Here is a 12,733-nt window from a genome sequence, read left to right as displayed (position 1 = left end):
CACTAAGAAAACATGGAAACAAACAATAGTTTGATGTTTGCAAGTTTGCTCTGGGCAGGGTGGCTGTTATTCTCGGTCAAGATGGTTCCAGATTGTTGAAGAACTGCCACTAATAAGCCCCAGCTGGCCTTGCCATTTGATCTGCCCTGCTGGGCTGGCACCTTGGCACTAAGCCCGACACTTTAGAGGAGGGAGGTTTCTCTTCCAGATTTGCTTTTATCTAGCACTAAAAAAGCACTAATTATCTTACATCAAGTATAAAAAGAAAGAAATATTAGTGGAACTCACATCAAAATTCAATTTATTGATAAACTACTAGACTGAGGGTTAAGAAAAAAACGGACACATTGATCACCCCTAGTGATAAGGAGATGGAATGATCTCGATTAAGAAAGACCAGCAGTGGAATTTCACTAAGCTGTGGCAGTCTGGTCAGAACCTCAAGACACAATCCAGAGGAAGGAGGCCTGTGTTGACGTGGCAAGCTGACTGTTGTTTGGGTAAGTACACATACTTCTTTAAGTACCAAATGTACTCAAGGAACCCAATCGTTTTCATGGTTCACAGTGTATGGAGAAGTTGTGTTGAAGTACCAAGTAAACGCATGATGATAACTCTTGCAAACACTTCTCAAAAGGGGTAGATTGAGTAAAACAGCAACTTCATGTTGGTGTTACTGTTAGAAGATGTCAAGATATTCTGGCTTCGAGGTAGCATTACAGTGGTAGGACAGCTCAGTTTACCTTAAAGTATACATAACATACAGGTATAATAAACATTTGGAAAGTAAGAGTGGTGGATTATGAAACACCAGCAGCATGTGGGTTGAGTGAAACAAATAATGAAGTTTAGACCAGTACAAATTACAATTTTTTCCAGGTCTATACTTCATGCCCTTTTCTTTGATCTTTCCTTTTTGCTGTGATTGTTTTTGTGAATCCCATGGGTAACGTAAGTGGTCCTCTTTTGACTTAAAACCAAAGTCATGACTGCCATGGTGTTGGTTGGAATAAATCTTGGCTTTCCTCCAAAACCTAAGAACCCTCAGTTTTGTTTTAAGTAACTACGCAGTCGCTAAAGGCTTCCTTCACACATGGTTAGTTCAGAATGGAGCCATTGCTTTTCGCAGTTATACACAATTCTTCTGTCACTGTTGGTTCAGAGACAACTTTTGTTCTTCCACATTTCCCCATGGGGTGATGGGGCCAGCCACAAGGGGCACATGTTTGTTTGATGCTGGGACAGCCATGTCTGATGGCCTCCCAGACTTCTCACTTCCTGAACCCCTGGTACTGGCCCTTCTTCAATATCCCCTCTTCCTTCCTGACCCCAGATAAAAAGCCATCCTTCTAGACTGTCAGTAAATGACCACTGAAATATATACAGATGGTGGACTTGGCTCAATCTCTTTACAATGTACTTGCCACTTCCACTTTTAGTAGTTACTGTCTAAGGCTTTGAGTTTGACAGTTTTCCACTGCCTTCCATCTGGGACTGATCTTAGTCTCTACCACTGACCAGCGTGGACATCCTTGCACTGACATACTACAATGGGTTGCTTGGAAAATTGTAGAAATTGGCCAAATTGAGGGAATAATTATGCAAGAGGGGTTAGCCAACCCATCATCATTTTTCTACCTCCATGGCCAACCAGAGAAAAACTGCAGGTTGCAAATTTATTTGCCAATTTTAAATATTCAGTTTTTTGTCATACAACTTAAGATGTTGCTTTTCTTGAAAATCTATCAAAGACCAATGTTTTTGACTTGTGGCATATTGCACAATAAACTTTGACTTGACTCAACTTCAGTAAACTTATTTTATAACAGCCACCCAGATGGCTTTCCACCAGAGGAACAATTTGCATACACACAATTGATGGATGGGACTTTCTATTGTTGAAGGCAGTTGTCCTGGTTTCCAAGAAAACTGCATGATTCCAGGTCATATGGAACAAATTAAGATCTCAAACAAAGCTAATACCCAGGGCCAGCTGATGTCTGGTGTCTCTTGTAGATTAGAAACTCATCAGTAGATCTTACTACAGTAAGTTTCTAAATTTTCACTGGGATTTTAGTACTTTTACTCAATGAAAAATTTTCTTGTTGGCCTTGCAGTCAAAACTCATTATACTGCAAATGTGGGATATGTTCTGACTTCCATTGTGTCTCTTACTCTCTACCAGTGTTTCAACCTTGATAGTTCAAAGACTTGTTGAATTTTTACCATTCCACAAAATTTAAGTGCATTTACAGTATTCTGTGGTCCTATTCAGAACCGAATAACTATAAACTTTTTTTTTCTGAAATCAGAAAAAAATCTGAGAACCAACTGGTTAAATTGGTATGGCCTTGGAAAACTGATGCTGCTAATGGTCACATCTTAACTATTTTATTGTTTCATCTAAAGTGCAGGTGAACAAGAATATGTAATGTGGTTGGATGGAATCTCATCTTAATCTCATCTAGTAAAAGGACTAGGCTCCTCTCATTAGAAAATATAATTACATGGAAAAGAATTTGCTTACGTCAACCCTTTAACAATGTGTCCTTAATTAAGATTAATTACATCTTTACTTTGATGTGTTGGGGAGATCTTCAATGTAAAACATATGTTTGGTCCAATCTAAGATGATAATTTGTGCCTCAAATTTTAATTTGGCATTCTTGGAAATGCTCGAACTAAAGGAAAATCATTAGCCTGGATGCTAGACTGTTTCCAGGGCCTGGATAGATAGCTCCTCAGCTCCAGGGCCAGCATGCCCAATGCCCAAGGAAATTTAACCACTGCCCCCAAGTTAAACTGGGGGACTGTTCAATGTTGGCACTAGAGATGAGGAGCTGGCATCTGTAGGCCCTGGAAATAGCCTGGCATCCAGGCTGATGATAATACTTGCAATTGCCCTGTATTGAAAGCACTTGGCAACTAACTACATGTGTATGTCAGTTTGGTAGACAATTTCAGAACAAAAATTTAAAGTTGATAAGATGTAACTGTTAGGTATTTCTTAGTTAGGTTCTTTATGCTCTCCTTCTGGCTCTCTGGGTTAGGTTTCCAAAGTTCTGTCTGTTGGGTGACATTTATTTTTCGTGGTCGGACATGAAATTCCAAGCATAGGAAGTTGGCAGGGCTGTTTAAGTAGGAAGAGGGACAGACCTCCAGTTCAGAAGGTTAAACTTTTCAACCATGTGTGCCACAGCAGTCTGGCTTCAATATGTGCAAAGTGTTATTGTGCATTGAGGGTTTTCTTGTGTGAAGGGAAAGGGTGCAAGTTTGAAACTTAAAAGGAGGGGGTAAAATTAAATCTACACATGCAATTGTATTTGTACAGTAACTACCTATACGGTATACCGTGAATGGATTGATTGTCTTGTAGTGCAATTTACGAGTGCAACTTCCGATTGTCAGGCTAGTTTGTCTTGCAGGGGAAAATATGTCTCAGATAGCAAAACATGACAGACCCGCTCACAAATTTCATTTCTGGTTTGAAGGAGCACAGCTATAGGAAGTGTTGAGATGAAGCACCATCTTCCTGTCAAAGTCCTTGCAATGTACATGTACATCCAGGCAACAACTTCCAGACATTACCACTTTCAAATTATGTGGGTTTTTTTTCTCATTCACCACGTTGTTTGGGGCTATCTCTGACATCCACATTGCAAGAGATATGGCTCTTTCTACAGATATTGTACACTATTTTTACTATGTATTTAATAGATCTGGGGGATACTTCCTTTTTTTCAAAGGCAAATTTTGCTGGGTCAGTGTTAGGCATCTCAGCAGGATTTGGACCATCTGGTCACAAGGTCTCACTTTTATCAGCAGAGCTCAGCAAGGCAGGAAGTCTCAAAAGCGTTCCTGAAGAGCTTGGAGACTGAGAGATGGTTCACAACAGCTGGATCCACTTCTGTAGCCAAGACAGCAGGAGTTACTCCAGTTCAAAATGGAAGATTTACAGAGTTAGGCTACAACAAGGGATACAACCCACTTAGCTGACATTAATTAGGGGGTCTGCATGCCTTTTTTTTAATACAAGAAGATGTAGCCATTTGGCGGTCTTAATTCTTGGTGATTAAAAGCCAGGCTCTAAATATTCAAGGCAAGAAAATGACCTGACACTTGATTATAGCCTGGATGCCAGACTGTCCTCAGGGTGAAGACACAGGCCAGCTACAGCCTCCAGTTAGACCCTGAGATGCAGCCTGACCAGGGGTGTCTTTTGTAAAATTTCCTTGGACTTGGAGACATGTTTTGTTGGCCCTGGAGAAGAGAAGCTAGCCTGGCAACATTCTGGCACCCAGGCAAAATACATTTGGGACATTTGCGAATTTACCAAATAGTATAATGAGCAAAATTACCATATGGATAATGACTGGAAAATTTTAACTTCCTAATCCTCTGAATTTTACATGAGGGGCCTTCATTTTGCAAATGTTTTGTGGCACTGACTGTTGAATGATCTGATAAAAATTTGTCCATCAATGGGGATGGATGGAAGGCCACTGGAAAGACACGGGATGTAATCTTCCCTTAGACACAGTTGGTTTATATTAATTTCCCCACACCTGACCTAAAAGGTCTGGTGAATGTTGAAGTAAATCCTGCCTAGACAGTGAGGTAATGTCTGTTGTAACTGCCAAGTCACACACAGGTTTGTCAGCACTGATGGATCACATGTGAGCTAACCTGGTCAACAACGACTTGTCAAGACCAGATGACTGAGTACAGGGAAGTTGAGATTACCAAGATGGGAATGACCTAACTCTTTCTTGTGCATTCTCTTCCCAATATTTAAAAAAAATTTAATAAATTTTAGAAAACTTTATTTATGCTCATTATCTTTCACCATTTTCACTTGATCATCTTAGGCACATAGTCATCATCACCCATGATTGCTCTTTCATCTTCATCCCAGGAAGCAGCCTTCATTTTAACATTCCTACAGTCTTGGACATAATAACTTGTGCTGTCATGCTGTATGGTATCGTGCTTTGAGCTGCAACAGGTTTTAAATTGAGCAAGTCTCACATTTGTTCAATCACAATTTGACTTGCAAAGACTCCACTATTATTGGCTTTCAACTCTCCAAAGCGTCAATATGAAGGATTCTGTAGTTGTGTACACATCTGATATGTGAACAGTCTGGCATGTTAACAGTTCACAGTATAGCAAGCATAACCGCAATGTGTTTTTTTCATAACTGTTTCCTTTTTTACTTCCAGTCTCCTTCCTTTCAATAAATGGGTGGCGCCAGATTTTTCATACACATGATACATATGGGTGCCATCTTCTCAACAAATTAAGCACATGTGTCACTGCAACTTCTGTATGCAGTATTTGCCAAAATATATAGCTGGTTCAAGTAACTTAAGTAACTTAAACACTGTTGTGATATGATTAGCAACCTGAAAATTGGTTCCTTGTGCTTTTCAGAATGTTGCCAGGTAAGGGCATGACAAGAATTTTAAACATGCTGTCTTGTTTTTATGTTTTTCAGTTAAGGTGTCAGATATAGATTGTCACGATGAAGTTCTGGGCAGTACTTCTTTTGGGTGTCCTGGTTGGAGGAGCTTTGGCTGCAAAGGTGAGTCGAATGCCAGAAACCCTACACCAACTTGACATACATGTACTGGTAATGCCATTTTTGGATGTCACTGTTGTCTGTAGTATAACTACTTTCTTGCAGAGTATGACAGAATATTTCTTCTCTTCTACTCCTTTTCTTGGTAACCTTTTAGAAATTGTGGGTATGAAAGTAGATGAGCCACAACAAGAAATCAGAGATACCAAAACCCCAGAAACGATTCAGGTGATGGCATAACTCACATGGCAGAGGAAAACTGCCAAAGCACCAGAAATTTAAATAGTGTGATATGTATGTGTTGTTTTATGACAGGATATTGAGGATGAGCCAACTGAGGAGCAGATGGATGAGGCCGATGATGTCCTGGAGGCTCTAGGAAAGGATGAGGAGAAGGAGGTTGAAGCAGAGGAGGAAGATGAGGAAGAGGATGAGGAAGAGGGAATACTTGAGAAACGTAAGCACACAAGCAGAGGTGTAAGCACTCTTGATATAAGGTTAAGTGTGGCAAAAGTGCATATAGTCTTACATTATGAAAAACTTAAACTTTTCTCCAACTCAAAATTTGACTCACCAGAAATTTTCGACCGAATCACTCAGTCTTCCTCAGCTATCTGACCCAAATGCTGTGGACACGTGATTTTTCCCACGTGTGACGTCAGCAAAGGGTCAAAGGTTGTCTGAAGTCTTACATAATGTGATCATGAATTATCTTTGCAGTGTCATAGATCAGATGATTTTAGCATAATACTTAACCAAAGATTGCATTTTGAAAGTGAACTTCTTTTCGTAAACCACATTCTCTCCTCACCAAAGATTGCCTTTGTGTTGAAAGCTTTTTTTCTGATTGATGTAGACCCCTGTTTTGACAAGAAGTGCAAGCGTGGTGAGGTGTGTGACCTTGATGAGAAGCTGAAGCCCATCTGTGTCTGCGCCAAGAAGTGCCCTGAACCAGAGGACCCTGCCCTGTCTGTCTGCTCCACTGCCAACAAGACTTATGCCTCTGAGTGCCACCTCTTCAAGCAGAAATGTGACCTGGTAAGAACTCCAGCCTTCCTCCATAGACCACGGTCTGTATCCTATTTCTATCCTTTGTAACAGGGATGTGACATAGGGCTGCGTACCTAAACGTAACATCAGGTACAGGTACAGGTACTGGTACAGAGGTTTAGGTACAGGTCCGGACCTGTACCTGTACCTGAACAATTTGACAAATTAACACGTGTTCTTCACTTTTTCAATCATGACACAGAAACAATAATAAAGTGTTGGAGGGAAGGGAAAATGACTGACCTCTGACCTGATTTGAGTTTGTTGACCAATCACAACCCTGGATCAGCCACACTCTCGCGATGTCTCGTGAGACTGAGGATCTCAAATCAATCGACGGTGTTTACGTCTTTTCCAGTGCTAATTTTTCGTCTTTGTGGTAGGATTTACCTATCTTTAGTCATATACATGGTGTAAACTAGCTATTTCGGTATATACTCGTTACTTCATGATCCGGTATTTTGGACCTGTACCGAAACGATTTTTACGGTATTGGACCGGTACAGTGTACCGGTCCGCAGCCCTAATGTGACATGCTAAGTCACTCTTGCATCAGAACTTTGGGTTTGTATCCCATCTTGTCCTTCTGTGATAAAGAATGCAACATAAAAGCTTTCTTTTCTGACAGTTATTTATCTTTTTCTCTTCATAAGCTGAAGATTCTCACTTGTCTGATGATGCCCTGACAGTTGTAGTTATACGTCTTCAAAGAATAGATAACAGACCTGTGTTATGTGACAATCTCTTTTTAGGATATTTCAGTTCTCAATATTTTGGTATACTCAATCCACAAGTATCTATGACTCTTGCAGAAGAGCAGTGAAGACGGCAAGAGGGTGAGGATCCATCTGGACTACTACGGCCCCTGCAAGCTGATTGAGGAGTGTCTGGAGGAGGAGCTGGCTGAGTTCCCCCTGAGGATGAGGGACTGGCTCAAGAACGTCCTGGTCCAGCGCATGTCACTGGTAAAAACTCATGGAGTCACTCTAGTTGAAGCATTTACTTCGTCCGTGTTTGTAGTTTGGGGTGGACAGAAATTTGTGATGTTGAAAACAGAACCAACAGTACCAATTTTTTTTTGTATGATATGGTGAGTGATATGGTACACACACCTACAGGTGTTCATTGGAAAAGATGAAATATCATTCATGAAGTCATAAACAACACTACAGTTAGTAGTCAGCAGAAGTTGCTTTCCATAATCTCTTTCACACAACTGACACAGTTGACACAAAATGGTTATATATATTTTTAGATTCATGCATGTTGTTTACCCCTTAGGAACTGCTGACAGACAAGGAGATGTTCCACGCCAAGAAGATCTACGAGGACGAGCGACGCCTGAAGAAGCGTGCCGATGGCGGAGACTGGGAGGCAGAGATCCTGCTGCGTGACTTCCGCAAGAACTACGCTCACTACGTCTACCCCATCCACTGGATGTTCTCTAAGCTGGACCAGCACCCCAAGGACAGGTAATGTTATATTATGTCATACCTGGGGCCATGATACCATTCAGTCCAGGTGTTCTGGCCCATGACTGTGATAATTCTAGTTTTAACAGTTATTACACAGGCTTCCAAACAAAAATTCCATATAAATTTGACATGAACAAAAATTTAGACTCCTGTAGATTATTTAAAGCAACTGACTGACTAAGTATTTTGCTAAGTGTCAACCAGGCTTAGGAAGTGACTGTAAAGAGCAGAAATTGGCCAAACAGATAATACCAGGGTCCAATTTCTACTCTTTCCAGCCAATTCCAAAGCCTGGTAGAGGCTATGTTTGCTAGTGATCAGATAGAAGTAAATAAAATAACCTACTTGGTTGGGAGTGCTCAATGTTTCTATGTGTATGCAGGTATCTGACTCACGCTGAGCTGGCTCCCCTGCGCGCTCCCCTGGTACCCATGGAGCACTGCACAACCACCTTCTTCAAGACATGTGATGACGACGGAGACAAGAGAATCTCCCTGTATGAGTGGGGAGCCTGTCTGGAGCTGAAGGAAGGTGAGATACTGTAGTTCACCCTGTCTTCAAGGTAGCAAAATTTCATGGTCTGAGGAAAATGGAACATAATCTTCACAGTGATGGTAAGCGTAGGAAGGGGGGAGGGCAGACAAATGACTTGGTAAAAATAATGATAAGTGGTACCCATGAAGTGACTGTGAAAACAATGTATTGTAAAAGTACAGTGAAAAAATCAGGACTTACAGTATCATGAGAAGCAGTCATGAATAAAATTTACATATGTTAACTTCTATCACTGGAATCATATGCATGCATAAGGCAGGCAGGCATTCAAAGAAATAGTCAATATGCATCAGTCATCTTAAAAATTCCATTACTAGCATCCATGTAATATTTGTGGTCTAACATCTAGATCTGTTTAGATTGGCATATCAAACAAGAACTACAACTTGCACAAACTAAAACATTTTTGTCTATTACAGAGGACATCAAGCAGTACCTGATTGACTAAGAAGGGTCCAGCAGTTAATTTACAACTGATACAACTTGGGAATAAATATGGTGCTACTGGTCATTGGAACAATTGGATACTGAAATCTATGACTCCAAGTAGATGTATACTTTGGTAGCAGAGTTCTAGACATACTAGTAATGTATTTTCTCCTATATATTTCTCTATTTTATACTATGTGTAACAACAGCAAATAATGCTTATAACAGCTGTAAATGATGTATGACAAATGTATAATGTCCGTGCCACATGCATGCACTCGTGTAAGAACTACATGTACAGTGTATATTGGTGGCATTATCTTAACTTAATAAGCTTGCGGGTGAAATCTGGAATTTTCTTCTGATCTCTACTCATTCCTTACGACCAGCCTCTTCCTCTTTACCGACTGTTTTTTAAAATAAATTTGAGCAAATTCAATTCTTAAGTCTTCTGTCTGTACCTTGTGCTGAAGTTGTGTTTCTTTCCATTCCTACAACATAATGTCTATAAGGCAGTGTCTGATGGACACGTGACATTATAATATAAAATGTAGGTCAGCAGTCAATGCCCAATTCTTAGTTATTTGCCTATTGACTAGAATCTTAATCCAACAATAGAAGGAAAACAAGTTTTCCCAGTGAATAGGGCAGGAAAATTGGACCCCCCCCCCCACACACACACACAAACGTACAACTGTGCCAAATACTATACCACTAGTCATAGTAATACAGTCTAAGAGTCTTTCTGAATAGCAACCAGTGTCTGTGAAAACTAGGCCAGTGTGACATCTAACAAATGAGACCCAGTTGGTAACTCTGTCACCATGGGAGAGGGAAGATGCCATTTGACCTTGGCTCTGATACCGGGTACTCTAGATTTGTGACCTGTTGTGGTACCCCAGATACATACTAAATGTAGCCTGATGAATTTTGGGGTTACATGGAGTCATACAGACAGTAACTGAAACTCCTGTTACCAGATCTACATTTGTGATGAAGCATTTGAAAGAATAATTCATCAAATAATAAAATTATACTCAAATAGAAGTAAATGTAAATCACTGTGTTCTAGACAGAATCTTTATTTTACAAAGTTTGGATTGCATGCCTGGTCAATGACACTTGCTATGCTGACACTTAACACAGTCCAGATATTTACAGTCAGATTTCTCCTCATAAATTTCTTCTCACCATGAAGTAATGATAATCTCTGTTGACCTACTAGTCAAAACCAACTGTTACATTGTTCTTAAGAAGACTGCAGCATTTTCACAAAACTTGGTTAACTCAAAACAATGTCCAAGGCACTTACCATGCTGATCACACAGATCACAACAATACAATTCAAAATGTATGTGCATGTAGACTTGGTTTGTTACAACATTAATTGACTGATTCTCTGTGGTGTAAACTGTCACAGTAGTCATTAAGTGACAGTTTACACCACAGTTTACATCACTGCAACTTGATTTTGATAAAGTGGACTGAGAAAACTTGGTGTCAGCAGAGACCACATGAAAGGTACAAACAACATACAATTCAGATACATCTACAAAATGTAAACTTGCCATTGACACAAAATAAATTAGCATCTTTCAAAAGCTTTCTTAAATTACATGTACACTTTGTATTTGGTCCTTTGATGCAAGGTCAAAACTGTTGAGCATCAATACCTTGACATGTACGTGACACTACACTAGCTTCTTTCAACAAAGTACAATACAGTGCAGCACATTGTATAATATTTTGTACCCAATTTCCAACTATTACACTACACAAGGTCACTACAGATTTTCATCTTTGTAGTATTCAGGTAATAAAAAACATTCATTCATTCATTCATTCAGCGTAGATAACACATGACTTCAATCATTCAGTGTTGGCAATTTCTTCTGGAGCATGCCTAGATTAAAATGCCTGCCCAAGTCTAGTTACATGTATTCCCAATCTAAGCCCTCTAGTTTAAAATACCACTGATTTATATGCAGTAAAACGTAGCCACCTACAACATAATCACCAAAGCTTGCATTATAGTGACACCTACTGATTCAATTCAAATCTAGCATTAAAATCTAATAAATATTCTATGCAATTCTGAGCTATTCCTAAAGTCTGAACAAGGCTGTCCTTGGCATGTTTTTCTATGCAATTCTGAGCTATTCCCTAAGTCTGAACAAGGCTGTCTTTGGCATGTTTGGCATTTCCACAAGTTGAGGCACTGATACTTCCCCAATTTGCATTTCTATATTTACCCCCTTTCGACATAATCTCTTATCAGGTGTTGAAGTATTTAAGCAATTTCATATTTTGGAGTCTTTTGCCAAAATCTCATTTCACCCCTGGAAAACCCTTTCTCATGCACTTAAATGATTCTAACATCTAATAAAAAGACCTAGTTGACTCATGGAAAAATTCCTCAGTCAGAGTCAACATCTGTAGCAGACATCACCATGGCAGTTCCCTCGCTATCCCGGACTATCGCTACCTTATCGTCATTCCCAGACCGCGCAGGAGTCACATATTTGTAGCGCACTGCTAGGATGACGAAAATGATGTCGACAGCAACCATCAAGGCAGCAAAGAAAAAGAACTCGGAAGACTGAAACAAAGAAGGACAGAAAATGTTAGCTGGCTACGACAAGGATAGTTTAGTAAATGTTATTCATTGCAATAGGTTGCCAACAATCAATGAAATGTTGGATGTAAAAACTCGATGACGGGGGATTGTGGTTGTTGAAAAAAAGAACCTTTTTTATACTGTCTCTTGCCAACCTGATGAAATTATTAACACAATTTGCTACAATATGCCTTCTGTACATGGACATTGTCAGGAATATCTAATATTGCCACCTACCTGTTCAGGAAACATGTTGAGGTTGGCAATGATGAAGGTGAAGAGGTTTCCAAAAGCCACAGTCAGCAGCCAGAGGGCCTGCAGCACTGATCTCATGGACTCAGGAGACTGAGGGGGGAACAAACTCTTTGGTTACTCAAACCTACAGGTGGTAGTGCACATCAGTTGGGTATTGACAGGCCCTTAAGGACTGATGACTTCTTCCCATATACCTAAAATTATGGCAATAACAACAAGGGACTGAACAAATTCTTTAGTTACTCAAACCTGGTTGTGCACATCCCAAACTTAGCGACCTCTTTCCATATGATTGTATTAAAAACCTCTTAATTCTTGCCAGAACACTGTTTTCTGTCCATGAGAAAATACAATAAGATCATATACCATTACGCATCATTCACTTGAGAATATACCAAATATGAAATGTGTCAACCAGATCAAGTCTAAGGAATTCTGACACAATTCTAGAGCAATACCAGAAAGACTTTACCCTGCTGTGTGGTAAAGAAACAGCACCCCCTACCTGTGAGAATGAGAACTCCAGGCCAGTGATAGAGAACATGACTTCTCCTGCAGTGATGGTTACATACTGGGGGATCTGCCACAGCATTGACAAGTCATTGGGGCTGATGTCTTGGAATTTCACTAGACTTGACTGAAAAGTTAACAAGACATGTTTGTTAGAACAAAAAATGTTCCTTCTTTGCCACATATTACGATGTTAGAACAAAGTATCACCTCACAAATCTATTATGAATCAGGTAGCATTAGACAAAGGTTCTTCTTTTC

The 12,733-nt window shown here is 39.9% G+C and overlaps 2 protein-coding genes across 2 annotated transcripts in view; one reads left to right on the top strand and one right to left on the bottom strand.

The window, feature by feature from the left end:
- The first annotated feature begins 367 nt into the window (after positions 1-367).
- On the top strand, positions 368-9,533 carry LOC109485489 (SPARC-like). Its single transcript, XM_019789160.1, has 8 exons — positions 368-500; positions 5,498-5,584; positions 5,897-6,038; positions 6,438-6,619; positions 7,444-7,596; positions 7,913-8,103; positions 8,489-8,637; positions 9,081-9,533. The coding sequence occupies exons 2-8, from the start codon at positions 5,525-5,527 to the stop codon at positions 9,107-9,109; spliced, it is 906 nt and encodes a 301-aa protein (XP_019644719.1). The 5' UTR covers positions 368-500; positions 5,498-5,524; the 3' UTR covers positions 9,110-9,533.
- Positions 9,534-10,141: 608 nt separating this feature from the next.
- Positions 10,142-12,733, bottom strand: part of LOC109485491 (solute carrier family 15 member 2-like) — a 13,990-nt gene continuing 11,398 nt past the window's right edge. Inside the window, 3 exon segments of the mRNA XM_019789161.1 lie at positions 10,142-11,689; positions 11,945-12,052; positions 12,468-12,682. Coding sequence (XP_019644720.1) covers positions 11,507-11,689; positions 11,945-12,052; positions 12,468-12,682 — 506 coding nt within the window. The 3' untranslated portion in view covers positions 10,142-11,506.

This window comes from Branchiostoma belcheri, unplaced genomic scaffold (assembly GCF_001625305.1).
Source record: "Branchiostoma belcheri isolate BF01 breed outbred unplaced genomic scaffold, Haploidv18h27 scaffold76, whole genome shotgun sequence".
NCBI classification, from domain to species: Eukaryota; Metazoa; Chordata; class Leptocardii; order Amphioxiformes; family Branchiostomatidae; genus Branchiostoma; species Branchiostoma belcheri.
Note: the sequence above shows the minus strand (reverse complement) of the source record. Positions and strands in the feature narration are given on the sequence as shown.

What these genes read in the sequence shown, in the direction of transcription:
- LOC109485489 (XM_019789160.1), top strand. Translation starts at nt 5,525, where the DNA reads ATGAAGTTCTGGGCAGTACTTCTTTTGGGTGTCCTGGTTGGAGGAGCT. An exon ending in GAGGAGCTTTGGCTGCAAAG is followed by an intron (nt 5,585 to 5,896) that starts GTGAGTCGAATG and finishes GTTTTATGACAG; the next exon opens with GATATTGAGGATGAGCCAAC. An exon ending in TCAAGCAGAAATGTGACCTG is followed by an intron (nt 6,620 to 7,443) that starts GTAAGAACTCCA and finishes TGACTCTTGCAG; the next exon opens with AAGAGCAGTGAAGACGGCAA.